Source organism: Opisthocomus hoazin, chromosome 6, assembly GCF_030867145.1.
Source record: "Opisthocomus hoazin isolate bOpiHoa1 chromosome 6, bOpiHoa1.hap1, whole genome shotgun sequence".
In the NCBI taxonomy this organism is placed as follows: Eukaryota; Metazoa; Chordata; class Aves; order Opisthocomiformes; family Opisthocomidae; genus Opisthocomus; species Opisthocomus hoazin.
This window is the reverse complement of record NC_134419.1, coordinates 28,442,663-28,466,057: the sequence shown is the minus strand read 5'-3', so window position 1 is coordinate 28,466,057 and position 23,395 is coordinate 28,442,663. Positions and strand designations below refer to the sequence as shown.

The 23,395-nt window shown below is 61.7% G+C and overlaps 3 protein-coding genes across 8 annotated transcripts; 1 reads left to right on the top strand and 2 right to left on the bottom strand.

Moving 5' to 3' along the window:
• Window positions 1-149: 149 nt before the first annotated feature.
• LOC104333779 (P-selectin) lies at window positions 150-10,404 on the bottom strand. Of its 4 annotated transcripts, XM_075424108.1 has the most exons (16): window positions 10,328-10,404; window positions 9,742-9,832; window positions 7,061-7,450; window positions 6,856-6,963; window positions 6,561-6,743; window positions 4,091-4,276; window positions 3,770-3,955; window positions 3,443-3,628; window positions 3,124-3,309; window positions 2,804-2,989; window positions 2,483-2,668; window positions 2,169-2,354; window positions 1,799-1,984; window positions 1,167-1,289; window positions 728-758; window positions 150-538 (listed from the first exon to the last, which is right to left on the bottom strand). In XM_075424108.1, exons 1-16 carry the CDS (start codon window positions 10,328-10,330, stop codon window positions 484-486), a joined length of 2,472 nt encoding a protein of 823 aa, XP_075280223.1. In that variant the 5' UTR covers window positions 10,331-10,404; the 3' UTR covers window positions 150-483. The 4 variants fall into 4 exon arrangements, with proteins under 4 accessions (XP_075280223.1, XP_075280225.1, XP_075280224.1 ...); XM_075424110.1 differs by lacking the exon at window positions 2,804-2,989; XM_075424109.1 differs by lacking the exon at window positions 3,124-3,309.
• Window positions 10,405-15,324: 4,920 nt separating this feature from the next.
• Window positions 15,325-16,392, bottom strand: LOC142361700 (1-phosphatidylinositol phosphodiesterase-like). The gene has a single exon (XM_075424097.1). It carries the CDS (start codon window positions 16,390-16,392, stop codon window positions 15,325-15,327), a length of 1,068 nt encoding a protein of 355 aa, XP_075280212.1.
• A 2,508-nt stretch (window positions 16,393-18,900) lies between these two features.
• HTATIP2 (HIV-1 Tat interactive protein 2) lies at window positions 18,901-21,303 on the top strand. Of its 3 annotated transcripts, none has more exons than XM_075424106.1 (5): window positions 18,901-19,087; window positions 19,184-19,285; window positions 19,370-19,507; window positions 20,218-20,279; window positions 20,778-21,303. In XM_075424106.1, exons 1-5 carry the CDS (start codon window positions 18,920-18,922, stop codon window positions 21,001-21,003), a joined length of 696 nt encoding a protein of 231 aa, XP_075280221.1. In that variant the 5' UTR covers window positions 18,901-18,919; the 3' UTR covers window positions 21,004-21,303. The 3 variants fall into 3 exon arrangements, with proteins under 3 accessions (XP_075280221.1, XP_075280220.1, XP_075280222.1); XM_075424105.1 differs by having other exon boundaries at window positions 19,178-19,285; XM_075424107.1 differs by lacking the exon at window positions 19,184-19,285.
• Window positions 21,304-23,395: the final 2,092 nt, after the last annotated feature.

The following is a 23,395-nucleotide window of genomic DNA, read 5'->3' as shown; positions in this document are numbered from 1 at the left end:
CCCCCGGGGTCCGAGCCGGCGGCCGTGGCCGCCCCCCGCCCCGCCCGCCCCCAGGCACACGGAGGCGGCTCGTTAGACACGTCAGGCGTTTATTCAGGCCCCGCTGACACAAGCCCGTCGCTACAAGCGGGGGGGGGGGGGGGGGGGGAGTCAGCTCCGTGAGGGGAAGGGGGGGGAGTGGCCGGTCGGTCTCAGCCATCTCCACGCGTGGAAGGCAGCTCCTCTCCCCGGGTGGGGGGTACGTGCGGCGTGGGCACGGTCTCCAGGTGAAGCCCCTCCGGGCCCCGGCAGCAGCTCCCGCTGGGTCGGCAGCGCGGGGGGACGCGGTGGGACGGGTCAGGGCCAGGCGGGCAGGACGGGAGCGCCCCGGGACCCCCCCAGCCCGGAGGAGAGCTGCCCCGGGGGGTTCTCCACGCGTGACTCCCCGCAGGAGCCACGGGGAACGCTGCCAGCGCGCTGCCAGGGTCTCGGCCGGCGCTGGCCTCACAGGTTGGCGTCGTACGCGGCGTTGGTGAAGATGCCCGGTGACCCCAGGTCGCTGGAGGACAAGACGCGAGGGTGTCGCGGCGGGGCAGAGGGCAGGGGGTGGCCCAGCCCCGGCCACGCCGCCGTCCCACGCTGGGTGCGAGAGCAGCCCCAGGCGGGTGGATGTGGGTGGCAGCGGGGTGACCGCGGGGCCGTGATGGGCGCAGGGCAGGGCCACCCTCCCGCCAAGCGCGGCTCTCACCTGGTGGGGTTCAGCAGCTTCTTCTTCTCCTCTGGTAACGGCGTCAAAACGTCCGCGTGGGTCACACAGGCAGGAAAGAAACAACCAGCTCTGCTTAGTGAAGGGCTTGGGAAGCAGCGTCCGAAGTTGAACCACGTTGGACAAGCACGGGACGGAGCGGGGAGTGGGAGCTGAAACCATTGACCGCCTTCCCCTCCCCAATTAAAGTGTCTCTCTGGCTCTGCCCTCCCAACCTGGCTGCTGACACTTCCAGTGGGACAAACTGCCAAGGAGGGGCTGCCAGACGAAAGCAACCTCGCAGCAGAGAAGACACGTGGGCTGAGGCAGTCATGCTGTTAAGCTCTTCTGATCATCCCACCCTCCCCTGGGACTCCGTAACCCCCTGATGGGAGAGCCCCCGGGCCAAAGCGCCGGTGGGGTGCGGGAGGGGTTTCTGTACCTCTGTTGCTGAGCCGCTTGGCGAGGAGGGCGATGAGCGTCCCCGAGAGCACGATGCCAGCTACGGCCAGAGCTGTGCCGCTGCTGTAAGCCAGGACTTGCTTTAAGAAGGGGGCAGCGTCCTCTGGAACAGATCCGCAGACCCACGGGTTAGAGAGTTGTCAGAGGGGCTTCACAGAATCACAGAATGTTCGGGGTTGGAAGGGACCTCTGTGGGTCATCTAGTCCAACCCCCTGCCAAAGCAAGGTCACCCAAAGCAGGCTGCACAGGACCGCGTCCAGGTGGGTCTTGAATATCTCCAGAGAAGGAGACTCTACAGCCTCCCTGGGCAGCCCGTGCCAGGGCTCCGTCACCCTCAGAGGGAAGAAGTTCTTCCTCATGTTCAGACGGAACTTCCTCTGCTTCAGTTTGTGCCCATTGCCCCTTGTCCTGTCGCTGGACACCACTGAAAAGAGTCTGGCCCCATCCTCCTGACGCCCAGCCTTCAGATATTTGTAAGCATTTATAAGGTCCCCTCTCAGCCTTCACTGCTTCAGGCTGAACAAGCCCAGTTCCCTCAGTCTTTCCTCGTAGGTGGACCTTGAAGGTAGACACCCCCTCTGGTGCTAGAGGAGCAGGGGGTCCCACTGTACCTGCGCAGACAGGGGGATGCCTGGTCCAGTTCCCTGTGGCTGCACACCAGAGCACCTCTGCTCCCATCCGAACAAACCCCTCCTCGCAGGAAAAGGCGCACGTGGAGTTGTACGTGAAGTTCCCGTGCTCGTGAGAGCAGCTCAGCTGGCCTTTGCTGGGGGTGGCCAGCACTGGGCAGCTGACGGCTGGAGATAAAGCACAGCGGTAGCGTCAGTAGGACAGGGCTGATGGTGGTGGGATGGGGACACAGGGGATGGGGAGCCAGGGGATGAGCTGCCATGGACCAGGGGTGCTAAGGGGAAAGGGATGCTGGGGAAAGCAGGCTGCTACAACACAGCAGTTTCAGACGTGTGTGATCATGAGATCTACCTTCACAGTGCGGGGCATGCCCCGTCCAGGTCCCTGTGGCCATGCATTCGCGGGTCTCTGGCCCCATCAGCACAAACCCTGTCTGGCAGGAGAAGGCACAGGTGGATCCGAAGGCAAAGTCCCCATGGAGGTGGGAGCAGGCAGCATGGCCCATCTTGGGGGTGGCCAGCGCTGAGCATGTGATGGCTGCAAGGGCGAAGAGGCACGTTTCAAGCAGGACCCTGGGAGACTGACCTTCTGGGACCAAGAGGCTGGGGAACATCCTAGTGTCACCCCAAGGCCAGTGACACCCTGAGCTCTAGCAGCAGCGCTACCTTCACAGCGGGGGAAGTCCCCGGTCCAGGTCCCTGTGGCCGTGCACTCGCGGGTCTCCGACCCCGTCAGCACAAACCCCGTCTGGCAGGAGAAGGCACAGGTGGAGCTGAAGGCAAAGACCCCATGGAGGTGGGAGCAGTTCAGGTCTCCCCAGTCTGGAGCACTGAGCACTGGGCAGGTGATGGCTGCAGGGACAGAGGTACACTTCAAGCAGGAGCCTGGGGACTACAAGGCTAAACTGTTGGGATGAGAGGACCAAGACACTTGAGAACATCCTAGGGTCAGCCCAAGGCCTGTGAGACCTTGAGCAGCAGCTCTACCTTCACAGCGTGGGGCGTCTCCTGTCCAGGTCCCTGTGGCCGTGCACTCGCGGGTCTCTGACCCCTTCAGCACAAACCCCGTCTGGCAGGAGAAGGCACATGTGGATCTGAAGGCGAAGTCCCCGTGGAGGTGGGAGCAGTTCAGCTCTCCCCAGTTTGGAGCACTGAGCACAGGGCAGGTGATGGCTGCAGGGTGAAGAGGCACACTTCAAGCAGGAGCCTGGGCACTAGGAGACTGAACTGCTGGGACCAGGAGGCTGGGGAACATCCTAGTGTCACCTCAAGGCCAGTGACACCCTGAGCTCTAGCAGCAGCGCTACCTTCACAGCTTGGGGCATCCCCGGTCCAGGTTCCTGTGGCCGTGCATTTGCGGGTCTCCGACCCCGTCAGCACAAACCCCTTCTGGCAGGAGAAGGCACACGTGGAGCCAAAGGTGAAGTCCCCATGGAGGTGGGAGCAGTTCAGGTCTCCCCAGTCTGGAGCTCTGAGAACTGGGCAGGTGGTGGCTGCAGAGGTACAGACACACTCCAAGCAGGAGCCTGTGGACTGCAAGGCTGAACTGCTGGGACCAAGAGGCTGGGGTGTCACTAGGATGTTCCCCAAGATCAGTGACACTCTGAGATCTAGCAGGAGTGCTACCTTCACAGCGTGAGACGTCCCCGGTCCAGGTCCCTGTGGCCGTGCACTCGCGGGTCTCTGACCCCATCAGTGCAAACCCCATCTGGCAGGAGAAGGCACAGGTGGAGCTGAAGGCAAAGACCCCATGGAGGTGGGAGCAGTTCAGGTCTCCCCGGTCTGGAGCACTGAGCACTGGGCAGGTGATGGCTGCAGGGACAGAGGTACACTTCAAGCAGGAGCCTGGGGACTACAAGGCTAAACTGTTGGGATGAGAGGACCAAGACACTCAAGAAAATACTAGGGTCACCCCGAGGTCAGTGACACCCTGAGCTCTAGCAGCAGCTTTACCTTCACAGCTTGGGGCATCTCCTGTCCAGGTCCCTGTGGCTGTGCACTCGCGGGTCTCCGACCCCGTCAGCACAAACCCCATCTGGCAGGAGAAGACACACATGGAGCCGAAGGTGAAATCCACGTAGAGGTGGGAGCAGTTCAGGTCTCCCCGGTCTGGAGCACTGAGCACTGGGCAGGTGATGGCTGCAGGGACAGAGGTACACTTCAAGCAGGAGCCTGGGGACTACAAGGCTAAACTGTTGGGATGAGAGGACCAAGACACTTGAGAACATCCTAGGGTCAGCCCAAGGCCTGTGAGACCTTGAGCAGCAGCTCTACCTTCACAGCGTGGGGCGTCTCCTGTCCAGGTCCCTGTGGCCGTGCACTCGCGGGTCTCTGACCCCTTCAGCACAAACCCCGTCTGACAGGAGAAGGCACATGTGGATCTGAAGGCAAAGTCCCCGTGGAGGTGGGAGCAGTTCAGCTCTCCCCATTCTGGAGCTCTGAGGACTGGGCATGTGATGGCTGCAATAGGAGAGGAGGTCTCAGAGACGGGATGGATGAGGTTACATCTAGGGATTAGGGCTGAATCCCAAGCAAATAAAACCAAATCTATGGGGATATGTCTTTGATTTACCTTTCTCACCCAGACAAGTCTTGCTTCTTCAAAAACAGTAATAACATGTTTGGTAAAATGACTTTCTGCCATACAAGTGAGTTCTTGGGGGTACAGGGGGAGGCAGTTTCTGCTCTGCCAGAGCCCTGTTTGTCCCCTGCGCTACTGTGGGTCGCAGCCCCCGGGACGAGGGACCTGGCTGCTGCAGCCTGACTTGCCCGCCTCCCTGGAGGGGAGCGGAGACCTGCCTCCAGCCTTGTCACAGCGGCATGGAGAAGGACATCCAGACGGCTTTGAGCTGTAGGGGACTGGGGTGGGATGACGGCAATAGCTACGGGGGTTGCGTACCAGCCTCCCCGGGCTGTGCCTGGCCTGCTTCGCTGCATGCCGGGGCAGCACCCAACATTTTCTGGGAAAGGGGCTCCGCTGCCTATGGGACCACTGCAGGCTGGTGCCAGGAGGACATCTAACACCACCGGCACCCAGCCCGGGTGAGGCAGACCCCATTCCCTGCGCCTTCTGCTTTCAGACTGACACCAAACCTTTCCTTGGTAGACTTTTCCTTTCAAGCTATTTTACAGGCAAGCCTGGTTTCCCACAGAATCCTCGGAGGTGTCTATGGGGGCCCCAAAACCCAGTGCTGAGGCACCCCCAGCTCTACCTTCACAGCGCCAGGGGGGGCCATCCAGAGACCTCCGGCCGTGCACCGCAGCCTTCACGCTCCCGTCGCCTCAAGCCCCTCTGGGCAGGAGAAATCACACGTGGTGTTGAAGGCGAACGCACCATGCAGGTGGGGAGCAATGGACACGGCCCCCTTCGGGGACAGCCAGCTGGGGACACGATGGCTGCAGGCAGGCGCAGGGCAGGGCAGGCAGCCCTGTCCCTTGCGGTGCCTGCAGCACCATCAGCCTCACCGCAGCAGGAGCCTCTGCTCCCTTTTGGAGTAAACCCAGCTGGCAATGCTTACTAACGCAGCTTCGTTATCAGCAAGGGCGACCGACTGACTCATCTGATTCTTTGCAATAAAGAAGAATCAATCATACGTGCAGGCAGCAGGAAAAAACAATGAGCTGGGAAAGCAAGCCTTGGGGACCTGGAAAAGCCTGGCTCAGCCCAGCTTGCCTAGGGGAACTTCCACAAAGTTGGGAGCCAGCTCCTGACCCTGCCACCGCTGGGAACGCTGGCCACGGGACAGGCACATCACATCTCTGTGCCTGTTCTCCTGAACTGCAGGAAGTTTTGCTGGTCTCAGCTGCCTGAAACAAGCCCTGGGTTGGACCACAGGCCGACCCAGTACAGGCGTCATTGGCAGCACTAACTTCAAGGCAGGCTTTTTTGTTTTTTTTTTAATATTATGTACAGAGATCCTGCCCACCCCCTGACCCCTCCTGCTAGGTCTCCCAATCCAGAGGGTCCCCATTTGTGTCCTGTGTCTGCCTCGGTCCTCGAGTCATCCCATCCTTGTGCAAGGCTGCAGATGCACCACACAGCAGCACAGGGAAGGTGGAGCAGGGCTCTCGCAACCCCCAAAAAAGGCTCTTGCAACCCCAAAAACCCCCCTCTGGGGTGCCTGGGTGAAAACCCTCCAGCCACCGATGGGAAGACTTTCCCTGCCCCTGCAGCGTGACGTACCGCAGCTTTCTCTCCTTTGTGGCTTCCTGCCCTGCTCTGTCCCTCCCAGCTTATATCTAACCTCATCTCACTGGTCCTCGCCCCGCTTGCGGTGGCCCAGCCCTGCCAGGATACACCCTTCCCCTGGCCACAGGACCACAGCCCCCTTCACTCTTCTCTGAGGACCCCCAAGATGCTGAGCACCTTCCCAAGGCAGATGGGGGTGGGCTTGGGGAGCCGGAGCCGGTGCCACCGGGGTGATGGAAGTGCCCAGACGCTGTCCTGCCCCAGTGCTCAGTGCGCTCAGGATGCTGGTGCCTGGATGGGATTCAGGACAGCGAGCAAGGGCACCAGGACAGCAGGGGAGGGCAGGGGGCTTATCCGGATCTCACAGCCGCTCTGCCCATTGCAGCCTCGTTGGGAACCGCTCCCTACATGCAGCACCAGGAGCCGCTTCCCGAAGGGCAGGGGCATGGCAAGCCCAGCCCGTTGTGTGCCTGAGCAGCGTTGGGCACGCAGGGCTGGCCCCCCCGAAGCATCAATGCCGCGTCCCTGAGACCCCCAGCCCCTGGCAGGCCCTACCTGTGCAGGTGGGGGTCTCTGCTGACCACTGCTGGGAAGCGAGGCACCGCAGCGTGCCTGCCCCTCGCTGCTCGAACCCCTCCTGGCACCGGAACGCGCAGGTGGAGTTGTAGCTGAAGTCTCCGAAGGGATGGCTGCAGTTCATGCGCGCTCCCTTCGGCTCGAGCTCAGCGCACTGCACAACTGGGAGAGACACAGTGCCACTGGCTCGTTAGGAGCATAACGAACCTGCCTGCTTTGCCGCCGGGCCTCAGGCTCTCCAGCAAGGAGGGAGGAACGGGGATGGGTGGCTCACCATGCTCGCACTCGGGGCCATGGAAGCCGGGGTAGCACTCGCAGCGGTAGCTCCCGATGGTCTCCACGCACTCGCCGCGCTGGCTGCATGGCAAGGGCTGGCAGGAGGCTGTGCACACAGAGTACGGTCGTGAGGAGCTGCCGGCCACCCTGCCGAGGTCCCCAGCCTGCCCGACCCGGGTCCGTGCTGCAGTCCCCCCGCTCACCCTGGTAGCACAGCGCCTTTTTCTTCCGGCTGCAGGGCTCGTCGTTCCACTTGCCCGACTCCTGCTGCCGCTTGATGTAGATCTCCACGCAGTCCTGGTTGGAGCGGCGGTTGTTGGGCTCCCCGGCTGCCCAGTTCTCCGCCTCCTTCGTCAATGCCTTCCTGGTGCCCACCCAGGTCCAGATGCCACCCAGTTTGCGGATGCCGATCCAGTAGTAGCGCCCATGGAAGGGCAGGCTCTTGTTGAGGTACTCGATCTCCTGCTTGTTCTGGATTGCCACCAGGTCGGTAAAGAAGGTCTGGCAGTAGTTCCTGGCCTGCTCCCACATGTAGTCCCCTTGGTCACTGTAGTGGTACGTCCAGGCACCCACCTCCACCCGTATCACCGTGCCTGTGAGAGAGCATGAGGTCCGGGATAGACGCAGAAAGGATGGGAGCCAGCTTTGGGATGGGGTCCCTTGGGACACGAGGGTGGGCTAGGGCTGGCATCGGGGCCAAGAGATGCCAGTGATCAGATGGGTGAGAGGATGGCACGAAGGGATAAGCATGGGTGAGAACGGAGCTCTAAGGGTACACAGAGACCTGGGTGGATCAGGCGTGGCAGAAAGAGCTGAGGTGGGACGGAGGTGGATGGCACAGGGATGGGGAAGGTGGGCGAGGTGGGGTGAAGGCTGAGACAGAGGGATGGGGTGGGCACAGCGCAGGTGGCAGAAGAGCCCTGAGCAGTGATGCCAATCCCCCCTCCAGCACAAGGGGTGCAAACCCAGCCCCACAGCCCTGCTCCTGTGGCCACAAAGGCTTCTCAAAGGGGAAAACCCAACATCAAGATGGTTCCTTAAACATGGTTCCTTCCTCGAGTGCAGAAGTGTACTACTTCGGTGTTCTTGCTTTACACTTCTACATGAGAGTCAGCTTGGAGCAAGGCAGACCAACGAGCATGCCCTCACCCCCAAAAGCATTTGGATCCTGAGCCACTCATCTGATCCAGACGTGGTCTGAGGAGTCTTGTAAAATTCAGTATTGCAAAACAACATCTTGCAAAAGTAAAGTTCACATCCTGGTCGTGCCCACCAGACAGGGCAGAGCCAGAGGTTAACTGGAACCCACACCCAAAGTGAAGGGCACTTTGATGAAACCCTGCTCTTATTTACAGCACTTCGTACCACAACTTGATGCAATCAAAGGGTTTTAGCCACAAAAAAAAAAAAAGCTTCCTCCCTCCTCCCCAGAAGCAGGCATCTCCACAAATGCAGAAAGCAATATGGGGATCATATCTCCATCTGTGCAGAAAGAGAGATGGGGATCAAAGTTTTCTCCAAGCAGCCAGCCTGGGGTACCCTGTGTCTCGGAATAGGGTATCACACTGTGGCATGCAGGCAAAGGTCTGGGCATCACAAATTAGATGCAAATCTAGGGCTTCCCAGGTCTAATTAGGGCTCTAGTTTGGTCAATCATTATGCATTTTTCGAAGAAATGTTCCCACAATCTGTCTGTTTTTTCTTGCGAAAGAGGAAGCTATCCACTTTGTTCAACAAAGCTAAAGCTGAGGAAAATGTGGCCTTCGACAACAGCCTTCCTCTTCACCCCTTGGGAGTTTGAGGCTGCAGGACAGAAGCTCAGGGCAGCTCCTGGGAGCCTGCCCCATCCTCAGCTCCCACCCCCCACCTCCTGGCCCTCGCTACCCCCCAGTACAGCTCAGGGCAGCCGCCCTGCTTCCCTCACACACCCCATCCCAAACCGAGAGGAACTGAGGGAGCCCATCTGCTACGTGCCCATCCTCTGCAAGCTCTCCTGCCTCCTTCCTCCAGCTCCACCAGCGACACCCTCTCTGTAGCACAGCTCATCCCCACTCCTTCCCTGCAGCCTCACGTTACTTCTCCCTGAGGCTGCACCCTTGAGTGGGTGCTGTTTGCCTGCGTTTTGACGCCTCAGCTCCTCTAGCAGCCCCAAACGCCTCCCCCCAGGGCAGCACTCAGCATCCACCACACTGGGGATGCCTTTGCATTTTTGTTTTCCTCTCAGAGCTAAATCTCAGCCTCCTGCTGACACTTCTGCATTTGCCTCTGTTACTTAGCTCAAGCACGAAAGGTCCTTTGCAAAAGAGCTCAGCTCATGGAGGATCCCTAGGGACAGAGCAGGCACTGGCAGGTTTTGCTCTGTGCAATGCCAACATGTGAAGCAAATACCCTGCAGGAAGCAAAGCCAAATACGTTCCTACTCTGATTTCTTCTCCTGATGTCAATTAGCAGCTTTAACTCTGCGGTGCTGCCCCAGCTGTGCTCCCAACCCTTGCACCTGTGTGTCTTGTGGCTATGCTCGTGCCCAGCTCCACAGCACAGGCATGGGCGCAGAGCTGCTACAGCCTTTCTCCAGTTCACGGTACAATGCACGAGCTGCCATGCTGCTTTTGGGGTACCAGACACCCTGCGGGGACCCCGCTCGTGGCCTGGCCCTCCCCAGGGGAGCACGGTCCTGCGACGGGTCTGGCTGGAGGGAGCTGGCTGGGGCAGACGAGCCCCCTCGCAGCCTAGAAGGAGCCAGCCCTGGGGCTGGTGGCCATGGAGGTGTGACTGATGGGGCCCCCCAAAATCACATTGCTGCTCTTCTCTGGTTTCCCAGACCTGCAGGCTCCTCTCCAGCAGGGTGACGCTGGGCTTGCAGAGCAGGCGGCGGGCGGCTTACCCCATGCGATGGCAGCGATGCCCAGGTAGCAGATGCCACGGGCGCCCAGAGCCCACGTCCTCCCAGCAGACTGCAGTCCTGCAGCAGTGCCCTGTGTGCCAGGGAGAGATGTGTGAGCACCCACGTCCCACGGGGACTCACGCAGCCCACCACGCACCCTCGCTGCTGCCAGGTGGTCCTGGTAGCCCCAGGGACACGTTGCTTGTGCCAGCTCACACTCTGGCACACGTGGTGCTGCTGGCCAGGTACAGGCTCTGCTGCAGAAAGGGTCCCTCCAGCAAGGTGCTTTGGGGGGGCTGTGCCAGCAGCGCAGCTCACTCCTGAGGAGCCCCTAATCCCAGCCCTGTGCCCCCACCCCTCTCCCCCCACCTACAGCTGGCAGCTGCCTCCGCAGCGGCAGTGCCCTGTGCGCCTGGCATGGCCTCGCTGCCCGCGGCAGGGTCTCTCCAGGACAGCCTGGGTCCATCCTGCAGGTCACCGGCAGCGGCACCGGTTCCTTGCAGCATCTGCCCCCAGCCCTGCACTCACCTAACCCCCTTTTCCGGGCAGACCCCGACGCGTCCGCACGGGCAGGAGCGGGACCTACCATGTCGGTGCCGCAGATGCGCGGTGCCCAGCCACCAGCAGTGCCCGGCGCATCTGGCCCTCGGCGGGCAGCAGTGCTCGCACTTCCTCCGAGTGCGCAGAGCATCGCTCCCTGCCCTTGGCCTCTTCCCCTCCCGCCCAGCCCCGCTGCCAGCCCGCATCCTGCCCGCGCCCATGCTTTCCCCGCCGCAGGGCTCTCCCACCCCCTGAGACCCCACTCCCAGTCCGGGGCCAGGGAGCAACAGCGGGGTCAGCCCTTCTCGGCACTGCCCCGTGCCATGGGACCTGGGTGGATGTCCATGCTGCCACAGGATGCAGCCCGCCATGAGCCGGGCCTGCCCGGGACCCCAGGAGGTGCAGAAGGACCCAGCCCCAGCCCGCGGTGCCCAGGGCACCGAGACCTCTCCGACCCACCATGCCCACGCCACAGTGCCCGCGCTGGCGGTCGGAGGACGGAGGAGGGACAGCGAGGTGCGATGAGCTCCTACGCGGGCTGAGCGGGAGCGTGGCTCGCAGCCTCCCGGCTCCTGCGCCGGATGCTCTTCTTGCTCGCAGGCTTTTTGCTCTGGCTGTGAAACACCATATACCGTTTATAAACAGTTACTGACACAACGTATTTTCCTGTCTTTGCCTTCAATTCTTTATGAGAAAGGTCCAAGAACATGCCAGAGGAACTTCCCCTGTGTTGTTAATGTCCTCTTTGAACTTCCACTGATGCTGCAGGAACATGCCTCATTGTGTCCACCTCCCCTTGGATCATTCTTGAATCATCATAAATCTTTCCTTACCCTGTTGTTCTTGTAAGTAAAATTGCCTTGGCAGGGTTTTCTGCAGGAATTACTCCACTCAATTCCAGCTAAAGCCAAAGCAGGAGCCACACAGGTCACATGCATTTTCCGGTTCCAGAGAAAATGATGCTGCCCCAGCGGGACTCACGCTAGACAAAAGGAGGAACCCATCCCACAAAAGCCAGAACCCACTACAATGACTTTAGACTTGGCCAATGTAAATTAAACTCGGTTCCCATCTCTGGGTATCTTCCTTGCACAATGTTTTACTGCCATTGTCTATTTTTATGGCATTGATGAGGATGAGCCTGGTTGTCCAGTAATTCAGGAGCGCTCGCTTTCTGGCAGCTCATCTGCAGAAGGTGCGCAGTCACGGCAAGGGAAGAAGCAGCCGGGCGGGCAGAGAGGCTGAGGGGCAGCTGCCAGCGCAGGAGAGCATCTCCAAACGCTGAAGGTCACCTGGGCAGGGTGGGAACTGCCTCTCCCGTGTGGTGGGAGACCCGGCGGGAGTCAGAGGGGTGCTCGTGGGTGCACAGCCCTGGGGGGAGCAGGCTGTGCCCCTGCCAGTTTCACTTCTGCTGAGACCCGACACGGTAGGGCAGAGCAGTAGAAAAAAATATTCCCACCTTTATTTTTGCAACTGCAAATAGATTCTGGTATTGTTTTAAAAAAACGGAAGCAAGGTAGCTGAGACCCAGAGGCTGCCACTGTGAAGGGCAGAATGTGGCCGAGTTGAAAGCTGTTTGTGGAGACAGGTACCCTGTGCCTGTGGGTACCTGGGCTCGGAGAGGGGGTCCTGCACGGCAGGACGGGTACCAAGGGCTGCTTTGCAGGTAGTGGAAAAAGCTATACGTGGTGGGAGGGAGAGAAGACCCGAAGCAGCTCTGCTGGGAGCTCGCTAATCACCAAGAGCCCTTTCGTAACTCAAGTGGTTTCCAAGGTCACCGTCCCTCTGGGCGCTGCAGGGAGCTGGAATGGCAACGTGTCCCCTTTGCCATGCCCCAGCCCACACCCACAGACGGAGGGGATGCTCTCTCCCAGGGGCTGTATCTGTGGGGAAGGGGCACGAGTGCCCCACGTGTGGCAGCTCCGAACTGCTGCCGAGGGTGCTGTGGGGCTGGTGGGGTTGGGCAACCCACCCGCAGGCTGCGACCGCAGGGCTCGCCGGGGGCAAGCGGCTCAGCTCTGCTCCCTCCCGGAGTGCTTGGCCGTGCCGCAGGCTGGGTGCTGTGTGGTGCCTGCACGAGCATCCCGACGGTGCTGGGAGCGCCCGGGTGCGGATGGGACCTACGGTGACAGGGGCTGGACGTGCTGCATGGGGAGGTGGGTGCTGGCAGAGGCGCGTGGCTGCCCCGGGGCTCAGCCGCTGCAGAGATCCATGGCCAAGGGCAGGCTGCTCCCCACACTGTGTCCCCAGCGAGCACCCAGGACCCGGTGGAGTGAGGCCCTGGGGGCAAGGGGGTGCAAGGGGCACCCCCACCACCAGCACGCCGCACCCCCCGCTGCAGAGGCACGCTTGTGGTGTTTGCAGCAGAAGCTCCCACCCCGCAATGGCACAGCCCGTTCCCCTCCTTGTGCAATGTCCCCTGGCAAACCGCAGAGGAACTGAGTCACCCTGACACAGCCTGCCCGGCTCGGCTGCTGCCGGCGATACAGTGGGCACCTTCCTGGGGAGCCCCCGCTCCCCTTGCCCCTGCCGCCGGGGAGGGCTCAGCAGCCCACTGCTGGGGTGCAGCCCTGCTCCTGCTGTCCCCCCCCATTCCACCCTGGGGACCAAGGTGGCTCTCCCCAGGTCCTGCAACGCTCTGGTGAGCGGCAGCTTCGGAGGCACCTCCTGAGCATGGGCAGCGATGGGTCCCCCCCCCACAGGTCCCCAGAGGGTGTTTGACCCAAAGGGTGTCCCTGAGCTGCAGGGTGCCTTTGGGCATGTCTCCCAGCACAACGCCCGGCCCTCGGCCCCAGCAGCCGGCCCTTCCTCTGACGGCCCTGGAGGAGAGCAGCGCCCGATAAAATCTTTCTCACAAGTTGAAAATGTTTGGTCACAGGGTTATCCGAGTGCCGCCCTGGCTTGGAGGGGGTGAGGTGGTTGCAAGAATTAGCTGGGGCCAGAAGCACGGGGATGCTTCCGAGACAGCCCATGGGCCGTGGCACCCCATGTCCCCCACCTGTAGGGACCCCGCAGTGCTGGGGCAGCACTGGCTGTGGGGTGCAGGGGCAGTTTTGGGCAAATCACTTGTGCCCACCCCGCAAGGTCCCTCTGAGAGATGTTTCTTCAGTCTCAGCTGTAGGACAACTTTCTGCCTTGTGCCTTTCCCCCACCACACTGGTGATGGACATCCTTTTCGCTGGGCACCGCTGCCCGCCGGGTACCCCTGCCCACGCTGCCTGCCAGCTCCCTGGCGCCTGGCAGCAGCGACACATGAGTGGCACGGATAAGGGTTCGCCAAACAGGATGCCGGGGCTGTAGATAACACCGCAGTTATCTCACTGCTCGTGTGGCAGGGAGTAAACAAGCGGCTCTGCCCACCCTGGGGAACCCCAGGCAGCTCCTCTGCCCTGCCAGCGAGCCGGGGCACAGGGTGGGTACAGGGTGCTGGGGTGCAGCTCTGGGGATGTGCCGCATGCAGGGGCAGCCCCGCCGACACGCAGGCAGCCTTTGCCCCAAGCGAGAGCAGAACCACCACGCTCCTGGGGACCATGCTCCAGGCTCCCCATGGCACCGTGCGTCCCTGGAGGGCTGGGCTTGGCCACCGACCCGCCTGGCCCTCCCTCGATGGCACCCATCTTCTCAGCACGGGAGTGACACCTGGAGCCGTTATGCTGGCTCAACATGGGGCAACAGCCGCAGGCGGTGGAGGCGGTGGCAGCCAACGGAGCAGGCCACCGACACCCCAGACATCACCAGTGCTTTTGTCACATGTCTGGTTTAATGCAGAGATTTCAGCCTTCTCCTGTCTCACAAGGCAAGCCCAGTGACAGATTCCTCTACTTGTCACCTCCGTCACCCCCTGCGCACGATGGCCGGCTCCCCTCCCCTCCTGTCTGGCTCTTTGCAGCGTGGGCTCTGTCCTCCCGGGCTCCCGGAGCAGAGCTGCCGCAGCCCGCCCGGGGCCGGCAGATGAACATACTCAGCCCTGAGAGTGACGTCTCCAGCCAGGGCCAGCCCGTGGAGCAAACACCGTCCTCTGCTCCGGCCAGGAAATCCTGCCGCATCCCCTCCGGCAGGCACTGGGCCCAGCTGCTTTCTCCCCTGAGATGGTGGCATCCCTGAGGACGTTCCACTCCTTTTCGCAGGATGAGGCTGAGCTTTCCTCTGCTCTTTGTCACCTCCCTGCTTCAGCGCAGCCAGCAGTCTGATGCTTTCTCCCCTGGGATCTCGGCTACCTTTCTGCTCCAAGCAGCTACCGTGTCCTGAGACTTGCCAGTCTATTTAAATTGCCAATTTATTTTCTGCGGGTGGAGCAGGTGCTGGCACAACGTGCGTTCCAAGGTCTTTCTTACATCTCAACCATTTCGCTTTTGCGGATCTGTGCACTGCCCCGTCCACACCGCTTTGCCCCGTGCGGCATCCCCCGGCATCCCAGGAGCCCCGTCCGAAGCACTGTTGCTGTGGCCATCCAGCTCTCCGGGCACGGGGTCGGCGGCGCCTGCTGAAGCTGCCCCTCTCTAACAGTCCTGACTTTTGGGGCAAGCCCCTGCAAGAAAAAGACAAAAGCTAAAATAACGAGGTGAAGGATGTTCCGAACATTTGCTGTCACCTTTGAACTGAATTCCTCCTCCTCTGACCTCTCGCAGCTCTGCTTCAAAAGCAAGATGGCTGCAAACACCATTTTAGCTGTGCTTTGGCCATGGGCAGAGGGGTGCAGGCTCCTCCACGGCTAAGCAGCCAGAGCAAGAGGTTGTTTCTGCTTGGAAACTGGAAGGCAACATAGGGAGCACTTTCCTAGCTTCTTTTTATTTCTATTTACCCTTGAAAGGAAAAGGGCTGTTTTGCAGAGAGGCATTTCGGGTGGACTCACCGGCCCGAGAGGAGGCAAGGCAGGATGTTCTTCCTCCACCCCATGCCTGCTGCTCTGCTGGGACTCAGCGGGCCCAGCCCCACGCCGGGACCATACCTGGCTCCTCGGGGGAGAGCCGCGTGCAAGGGGAGCTGCCCAGGCTGTCCAGCTCCAACCACCGCCACCGACCCTCCTCTGCGGCTCTGGCGCTGTCACACCGACCTCACGCGAAGGCTTCCCAGCACCCAGCAAGAGCTAGGACCCCGCTTTTGCTCTACGGGCGCTGACGTCCTTCGACAAAGGCGTGGGGCTGGGACCAGCGTCTGTCCCGACGGACACTGGTGCGGGCAGCGAGCGAAGCTGTGCCGGCTGCGGCGCTGGTCCCCTCTGCCATGGGGGTGCCGTGGGGATGCCGCGGGGGTGCTGGGGGCCCCCGTGCTGTGTCCGCTGGCGTGCGGGGCGTTGCTCTCCACGATGAGCCGCAGGAGCCCTGTTCCGGGGAAGTCCATGATGACCACCCCCCAGCGCACGGGCTGCCTGCGCCGGCGCTGCAGGTGCTGGTAGCAGCGGGGGTTCACGAAGCGGGCCACCTCCTCGGGGCAGGTGAAGAGCCCGTTGCCGGAGCAGAAGGTGAGGTGCATGGTGGCGGGGTCCCCGCCGGCCGCCCGCTCCAGGTGCCGCCGCGCCCGGGCCCACTTGCGCTCCAGTGAGAGCACGTTCCAGGCGTCGCTGATGCTCAGCTGCTCGTAGGGGATGCCCAGCACCTCCCGTGCCAGCGCCTCCAGCACCACAATCTTCCCCCGCACCTGGCCCAGCGTCGGCACCTCCTCTCGGCACCACACGCGGCCCTGTCCCTCCTCCAGCAAGCAGCGTTGGAGCCGGGTGGCGAAGCTGTGCCGGGGGAAGATGGGCAGCTCCTCCTTGATGCGCATGAGCACGGCCTCGCCGGGGTGGGCATGGAGGAAGCGCAGGGTGCGGCGCAGGACCCCGCGCAGGCTGGCCCGCTGGAAGGTGCAGAGGTGGTAGACGTGGAGCTCGCCCCGCGCCAGCTTGCAGCGCACGTCCAGGAATCGGACGCCGGCCGCCAGCTGGGCCTCCAGCCCCCAGCTCTGGCACCGCAGCCGCCGGCCGCCGAACAGGCTGAGGGAGTCGTGCGTGCCGGGGATGGAGAGGCGGGAGAGGGGCAGGGCGTCGGGCAGCTTGGCCATCCAGTTTGGGCAGCAGGCTGCCGGCTGCGGCGTGCAGTCGAACGCCGCGCTGTGCCGGCACCGCGCCTCCATGCTGCTGGGAGAACAGCCGCCCCAGCGCCCGGCCAGCCCCGCTGAGCCCTGATGTGGAGGAGAAGCAGCACCATGAGCGGCGGGAGCGCGGCATGGCCCCCATGCATCCCGATCCCCCTCCTCCCCAGAGGTATCCCCACCACCTCACGCACCCCATAGCACGCTGCGTGCCCCATTTACATCGCTGCCAACACCCCGCGCTGTTGTACTCTACAGTTCCCCTCCCACTCCCCAGCACTCCCCAGTGCTCCTCGCCCAGCCCGTCCGGGGCTGTGCCACCCCGCTGTCCCCAGGCTCTGGCATATCCCGGTCTCCCCCTCCTGCACCCACCTGGGTTTGCCTGCGGCAGCGAGGTGCAGCCCGCCGGACGGGGTGCGTGGCCGTGGGGTGCCGGCGGCACACTGGCAGGCAGAGCGGGATGCCAGCCATTAACCCGGTGACGGTCATGACGCGCGTCCTGCCTCGCACGTGGCACGTGCGCCGAGGATTCATCCTCAGCCCTCGGCCGAGAAGAGCTCTTGGTGGACACTCCGGGCTGGAAAATCGCCTGGCTGATCCACCATTCAGGCCTCTGCACCTCCCTCCCCAGGAATCAGGACAAACGGGATCAGGGTGCCCTGGGGCCCCTTGACGCTGCCCGTGGGAGCGGCTGCGCAGAGCCCCCGGGTTCCCACACGCCCGCTCCAGAGCCATGCCCAGGGCTGGATCCCGGTGGGACCTGGCCCTCCCCAGGTCATGTCTGCCATTGCCCCTGTCAGAGGGACAACCTCCCGGCAGGGATCTGGGGCAGAGGGTCTGTGCTTGCCAGCGCTCCCCAGGACCTGCCTGGCCAGGGTCCCCCAGCAAGCGGGCTCCATCCCCTGGCCCCCTTGCTGGAGTCACCATGGGGCTGCCATCACCCCTGGGGTGCGGGTCCCGCAGCCATGGCTGGGTCCAGCGGTGGTGCCCGGGGGGTGACTCGCCTCGTGTCCAGCGGACATGGCTGCAGGGCACCCCGGTCCGCATCGCACACCAAGCCCAGGGGGTTTGGGGAAGGAGGTGCGCGGCAGGTCACAGACCCCTCTGAGCATCCCCCCCCCGGGACACAACCCCTCCACCCGAGCGGGGAGGGCACAGAGACCCTCCAGGGACACTTTCTGCCGTGCGCTCTGCCACCGCAAGGACCTGGGTGGAGGGACAGGAGCGGGGACAGCAGCGGGGACAGCAGCAGGGGCAGGAGCAGACATCCTTCCCTGCGGGATGGGAGAGCAGCGAGGCTGAGGGGGGTCCCCTGGGGCAGCCCTGCGCTCGGGGGGGTCAGAGACCCTGCAGTCCCCCCGGCAGCCTCCCCCAGCCCCTGAAAAAGGTCTGGTCTTGTGTTTCACTGCAGTGTGCTCACTGACGCTTGTGCCTGCCGGGAGGAGTCCGCCTGTTACCTTGCTGACGTACATGTAGATGTATTTTAATCACGTGAACTAACAGTTAAGAATAAGGTGATAATTTAAGGGTAGTTACTCACTCATGAAGAAGTATCTAATCTAACTAGCAGGCAGTGTTCCAGGTAAGGAGCACCTGATGGTTACAGACTTGTTCAAGCACAGAGATTGCTGAGGAGTGGGGGGCATGAAGTCATCTCCAGTCAGAAGAACAAACGCTTGGTAGCTTCAACCGAGAACACGCTGCAGCAACTGGACCTTGAGGGCGGTTAATCATAGAATCACAGAACAGTTTGGGTTGGAAGGGACCAAAGATCATCTGGTTCCAACCCCCCTGCCATGGGCAGGGACATCTTCCACCAGACCAGGTTGCTCAGAGCTCCATCCAACCTGGCCTTGAACACTGCCAGGGAGGGGGCAGCCACAGCTTCTCTGGGCAACCTGGGCCAGGGCCTCACCACCCTCGTGGTGAAGAATTTGTTCCTAATATCTAATCTAAATCTGCCCTCTTTTAGCTTAGAGCCGTTCCCCCTCGTTCTGTCACTACACACCCTTGTGAAAGCCCCTCTCCATCCTTCCTGCAGGCCCCGTCAGGCACTGGCAGCTGCTCTAAGGTCACCCCGGAGCCTTCTCTTCTCCAGGCTGAACAGCCCGAGCTCCCTCAGCCTGTCCTCATAGGAGAGGTGCTCCATTAATCAGAATGTTTTATGTGTGCTGCAGACTTGGCAGCAGAACTGACAATTCCTGGAATTAATGGAACTACCCTCATTATAATGCTAAACACCAGACCCCCTGAGCTGGGGACCCCGGCCCAGGCAGAGACCCGCACCCGCTCAGCGTGCCGGGGGAATTTTAGGAGCACTGTGCCTTTAAGCCGAGGGGAGATGAGAACGAACCGTGGCTGGGGGGGTATGGCTAGCGAGCGGCGCGAACATTTTTTTTTTAACATTTTTTACTGCATAAACATGCAACGTAATCGTAAGCGACCCCCCCCCCTCGCAGGCAGTAACACGACGCCTCGGTGTGCTCTATCTCCCATCCCGGCTAACAGGTCACCCCGCCGCGCAGGCGGACAGAGCCCGGCGCCGCCCTGCCGGGCCCGCCCCCCCGGCATGGCGGCGGGTGGCGGCGGCGGCGGCAGGGCCTGCTTCGTGCTGGGCGCCTCGGGGGAGACGGGCCGGGCGCTGCTGCGGGAGCTGCTGTCCCGGCGGCTCTTCGCCAGGGTGACGCTGATCGGGCGGCGCCGGCTGAGCCTGCCCGAGGAGAGCGGGGCGGCCGTGGTGCGCGGGGCCGGGGGTCCCGGGGGGGCCGGGGGTCCCGGGGGGGCCGGGGGTCCCGGGCCGGTGGGCTGACCCGCGGCGTCCCCGCAGGAGCAGGCGGTGGTGGACTTCGAGCGGCTGGGCGAGCACGCCGCCGCCTTCCAGGGACACGACGTGGGCTTCTGCTGCCTGGGCACCACCAGGGCCAAGGCCGGCGCAGTGAGTGGGACCCCCGCACGCCCCGGGGCGGGGGTCCTGCCCTGGCCCTGCCGTGTTGACCCCCCCGCTCCCCTCTCCCCGCAGAGCGGCTTCGTCCGCGTGGACCGGGACTACGTGGCGCAGGCGGCGGAGCTGGCGCGGGCGGGGGGCTGCCAGCACTTTGTCCTGCAGTCCTCGCGGGGGGCCGACCTGCACAGCCCCTTCCTCTACCTCCGCGTGAAGGTGAGCGGCGGGCTCCTGGTGCGGGAGGCACGGAACGCTGGGGTGCTGGGGAGAGCTCGAGAGATGGAGATGGCTCCGGGGGTCCTCCTGGTGCGGGGGGACAAGGGGAGGGGGCTGGCCGGACAGCTGTGCGACTGGCATCGTCCAAAGGAGCATCAGCCCCTGCGTGCAGCATCCATCTCCCTCTTCAAACCACAGGAAGGTCCTCTGCAGTCTCCAGCCCAGCCCCAAGCTGGGGTGGCTTCACAGCTAGGTGGGGAGGCTCAGGGCCATGTCCAGGTGAGGCGTGAGCTGTCCAGGGGTGGAGAGCCCATAGGCTCCCTTGGTGGCACCGTACCTGTCGCAGAGGTTTCTTTGCCGTACGTTGTGTGCTGCAGCCCCTGACATCTGCTGGACTTGCTGCTGTTGGCCAGTGCTGTGTGCTAGGACCCCCTGGCTGGACACGGTGTCCAGCTGTAGTTAGCGTGATGGTTGCAAGGGAGCGCTGCTGACCAAAGGTCCGTGTGTCCACTGTGGACACTCACCCCCACGCCGTCTTTCCCTGGAGAGCTGCTCGCTGCCCAGGCCGTGCCTGGCCTGTACCAGCTTTGCATTGGCACCGGTGTCGTCCTGCCCACGGCTCGGCAACTCTCCTTCCAAGGCACAGGGCGACAGGGGGGGTGGTTGCAGTCATCCTTGTCTCCTCTCATCCTGCCTGACTGCTCTGACAGGGAGAAGTGGAGAACCTGGTCCAGGCTGTTGGTTTTGATCGCTGTACCATCCTCCGGCCAGCGTGAGTAGCTGTGCGGGAGGGAGGGCGCGGGACGCGGGTGGAAGGTTGCCAGGGCAGCGGGCTGGGGGACGGAGAATGGATGCATGAGGGGAGGGCTGGGGAGGGAAGTGGAGAAAGCCCCCAGCTGCAAGTGCAACTCCTGTCCTGCCCACGGCCCATCCCGACGCTAGTGTCACGTGCTGTGCAAGAAGAGGGTTGGGTTGAGAGCAGAGGCTGGGGGACATAGGTCAAAGCTTTCTCCACGCAGACCTTGGCTTTATGCGGGGGGGGTTCCTCATGGCCACACTCTGCTCTTGCTGCCTGGGAGACCTGCCATCCTGCTTTTGGCAGCACTGCGGGGCAAGGAGCTTAGTGTCCCAGGGCTCAGCTCAGTCACGTTGAGGGACCCCGCCGAAGCCCCACAGCCCTGATGTGGGTTTAGCAGCTGAAGAACCCAGTCCCGGGCTTTTCCCCGGGGAATGGTTTCGGGCTGACCCACCTTGCCTCCTCACTCTGCAGGGTTCTGCTGTGCAAGCGTCAGGAGTCCCGGCCCACGGAGTGGGTGGCCCAGCAGTTCCTGGGCCTTGTGGCTCGCGTCTTCCCCACCGCCTACTCGGTGCCTGTGGAAACGGTGGCCAGGGCTATGGTGGCCACCGTGCTGCAGCCAGGCGAGGGGAAGGTGGAGGTACTGGAGAACGGGGCCATCCATGAGCTGGGAAAGGCAGTGCCACAGCAGGGCGCGTAGAGCAAAAGGGATGGGCAAGGGGAGAGCTTGATTCACCGTTCTGGTGCTTTTCTCGGCGAAGGAGGAATGCACGCATGGGAGAGGAGCGGGGTGCTTGCGTGGGTGATGGGGAGGCAGAGGTGCGCTGCATTGCACGGCAGCTGGTTCTGCCAAGTGATCGGAAACGTGGGTGCTGGCTGGTGGGTGAGGAGAAACAGCATGCTCTGTTGCCTGGATCCAGCGTGCAAATCCAGGGAAAAAATGGTTGTCCTCCAGGCAATGTCTTGAACTTGGACCTTAAATAAAATCCTGTGACTGGTCTGTTTGCGCGAACTTTGTGTAGAAATTGTGCCTGCCGCTTGCGCATCGCCAGCCCATCCGCGTCTGTTCGCAGATTGTGTCTTCTGGTGGCACTTCAAGGAATGACCATGGGTGAGTGGCCGTGCTGTAGGTGGGCGCAGGAAAGCAGAGACAGCTGGCAGCTGCCCGTGCTGAGGCTGCAGCCTGCAGAGCACATGGTGGCACCAGTGCCGCTGGGACACTGGAGCTGCTGGGAGCTCAGCAGCGGCTGCTGATGTGCCTGGGGCACTGGCCCTGCACAGCGTGCGCCTTGTTGGTGGTCTGCTCTGGGTGCAGAGGGGCCGCTGGTCTGTCACTTTAGTACGATAGTAGCATAAACACCACGCAGATACTTGCACTGATTTGAAAATGCCCGTCCCCGCAGGCTCCTCTGGGCTTTCCGTACAGACACAAGTGAACCAGCGCTCAGCCCTGTTCCTGAGGGTGCTCTGCGTGTGCAAGCGGTGAGGCCAGTGCCGTGCGTGTCCCGGGACGGGCTTGCCCCTGCCCTGCTGCGCTGCCTGGGTGCTGGAAGGGGCACGAGTCCCTGCTGCGGGCACGGAGCAGGCGCGAGGAGCTGCGCCGGGTCCCAGCTGCAGCCCTGGCTGTTCTCAGGCCTTGTGCTTGGGGTCGAGGAACTCGGCTCCGCAGCTGCAGCTGGGACGCGGGACTTACGTGACTCCTGAATTCCCAGCTGGCCAGGGTCCCAGTGCTCTGGGTAGCGCTGCTTTCCAGGGTTTTCTCCTCTTCGACCTCACCCGTGGCTCCTCTGTCAGTGACTCGGACGTGGTGCGCGGCAGGAGCCTGGATCCTCCATCTCCTTCCTTCTACCCAAGCCGTTTAATCATGGGGCTGGACCGCGGAGGCTTGGTGGAGGCAGTGGGATGGTGTAACCCCACGCTGTGCGTTGATGGGGAGCGAAGGGAGGGCTGTACCCAAGCAACTCCTCAACTGTGTGTGGGGCTTAGGGCAGAGGTGAAAAATGAGGGGCCACAGAGCCATAACTGCTGATCAGACTGTCCTGGTGAGAGCAGAAGTGATACCTTAGAGTAATATTTAATGTCGAAAGGGGAATGGGAGGTGGGCTGGTCAGGGGCGTCACACAGGCACCTGAGGGGTGTTGAGCTTACGCAGCACAGAGGCTGTTTGAACGTGTGGTATTGGATTACACAGGCGTAAATGCACACCAGCGCTCAGAGGTTTTTAAAAAAGGCGACGTGCCTATACGGAAGAGTGGAAATGGACACCTGAAGTAGTAAGACCTTAAAAGAAGTGAAAATAAAAGACTACAAGCTCTGGAAAGTTACAGGTGAAAGTCAGGCCACAGAAGATTTGAGAAAAGCATCCTAAAGGCATAAAACTTAATTATGTCTATGTGAGAAGCAGAAAGCTCTCCAGAGAGCCCTTGGGACAGGACGTGATCAGGCTCTACAAGAAGGAAAGAGCCATCACGTAAAAGCTTGTTAAGTTACTTGGGCTGGCCTTTGCTGTGAAGGACCTCGCACTAGATTCATTCCTTAGGGAACACGCGTTTGCATGACTGTCCCAAGGCACTGGGGGGGGGGGGGGGGGGGGGGAAGAAGATATTTTAAACCCCATTTTTAGAACACGTGGTTAAAAGTCTGCCAGAAGGAGCGCTCAGATGAACTGCCAAATACTCGCCTGGGTAGGAATTACAGTGATCCCTCTACCGAAAAGCCAATGTTGTTAAATATGATGCTAATTTTTAAAAAGTTCCAGTGGGAACCAGGAAACTGCAAAGCAGCGAGGCTGCCTTCTATAAAAGGCAAGTTATTAGAAAGGATAATAAAGTCTTGAAATAACAACAGAGCTCTGGATAAATCTGGTATAATGGGAGATTCCACATGGCTTTTGAGGGGGCAGTTGCAAGGCACAAACCTCGAGCGCTCTTGGAGGAAACCAGCCATTGTGTACACAAGACTGTCTGGTCCTCGGAGTGCACTTGGATCTCCAAAAAGCTCTCCCAGAAGGGCTCTTAAAGAAATTAAGCTGTTGTGGGAAGAAAAGGAAGGTCTGGGTAGTTTCTTATTGGAAATATTTTCTTAGCTCTCTA

Bases quoted from the DNA above. Each gene is read 5' to 3' on its own strand.
- LOC104333779 (XM_075424108.1), bottom strand. The intron at 3,629-3,769 runs GTAAAGCTGCTG...CTGTCCCTGCAG, and splicing joins AGATGCCCCAAGCTGTGAAG to CCATCACCTGCCCAGTGCTC. The intron at 2,669-2,803 runs GTAGAGCTGCTG...CTGTCCCTGCAG, and splicing joins AGACGCCCCACGCTGTGAAG to CCATCACCTGCCCAGTGCTC.
- LOC142361700 (XM_075424097.1), bottom strand. From the start codon at position 16,392: ATGGAGGCGCGGTGCCGGCACAGCGCGGCGTTCGACTGCACGCCGCAG.
- HTATIP2 (XM_075424105.1), top strand. From the start codon at position 18,920: ATGGCGGCGGGTGGCGGCGGCGGCGGCAGGGCCTGCTTCGTGCTGGGC. The intron at 19,286-19,369 runs GTGAGTGGGACC...CTCTCCCCGCAG, and splicing joins CCAGGGCCAAGGCCGGCGCA to AGCGGCTTCGTCCGCGTGGA. The intron at 19,508-20,217 runs GTGAGCGGCGGG...CTGCTCTGACAG, and splicing joins TCCTCTACCTCCGCGTGAAG to GGAGAAGTGGAGAACCTGGT.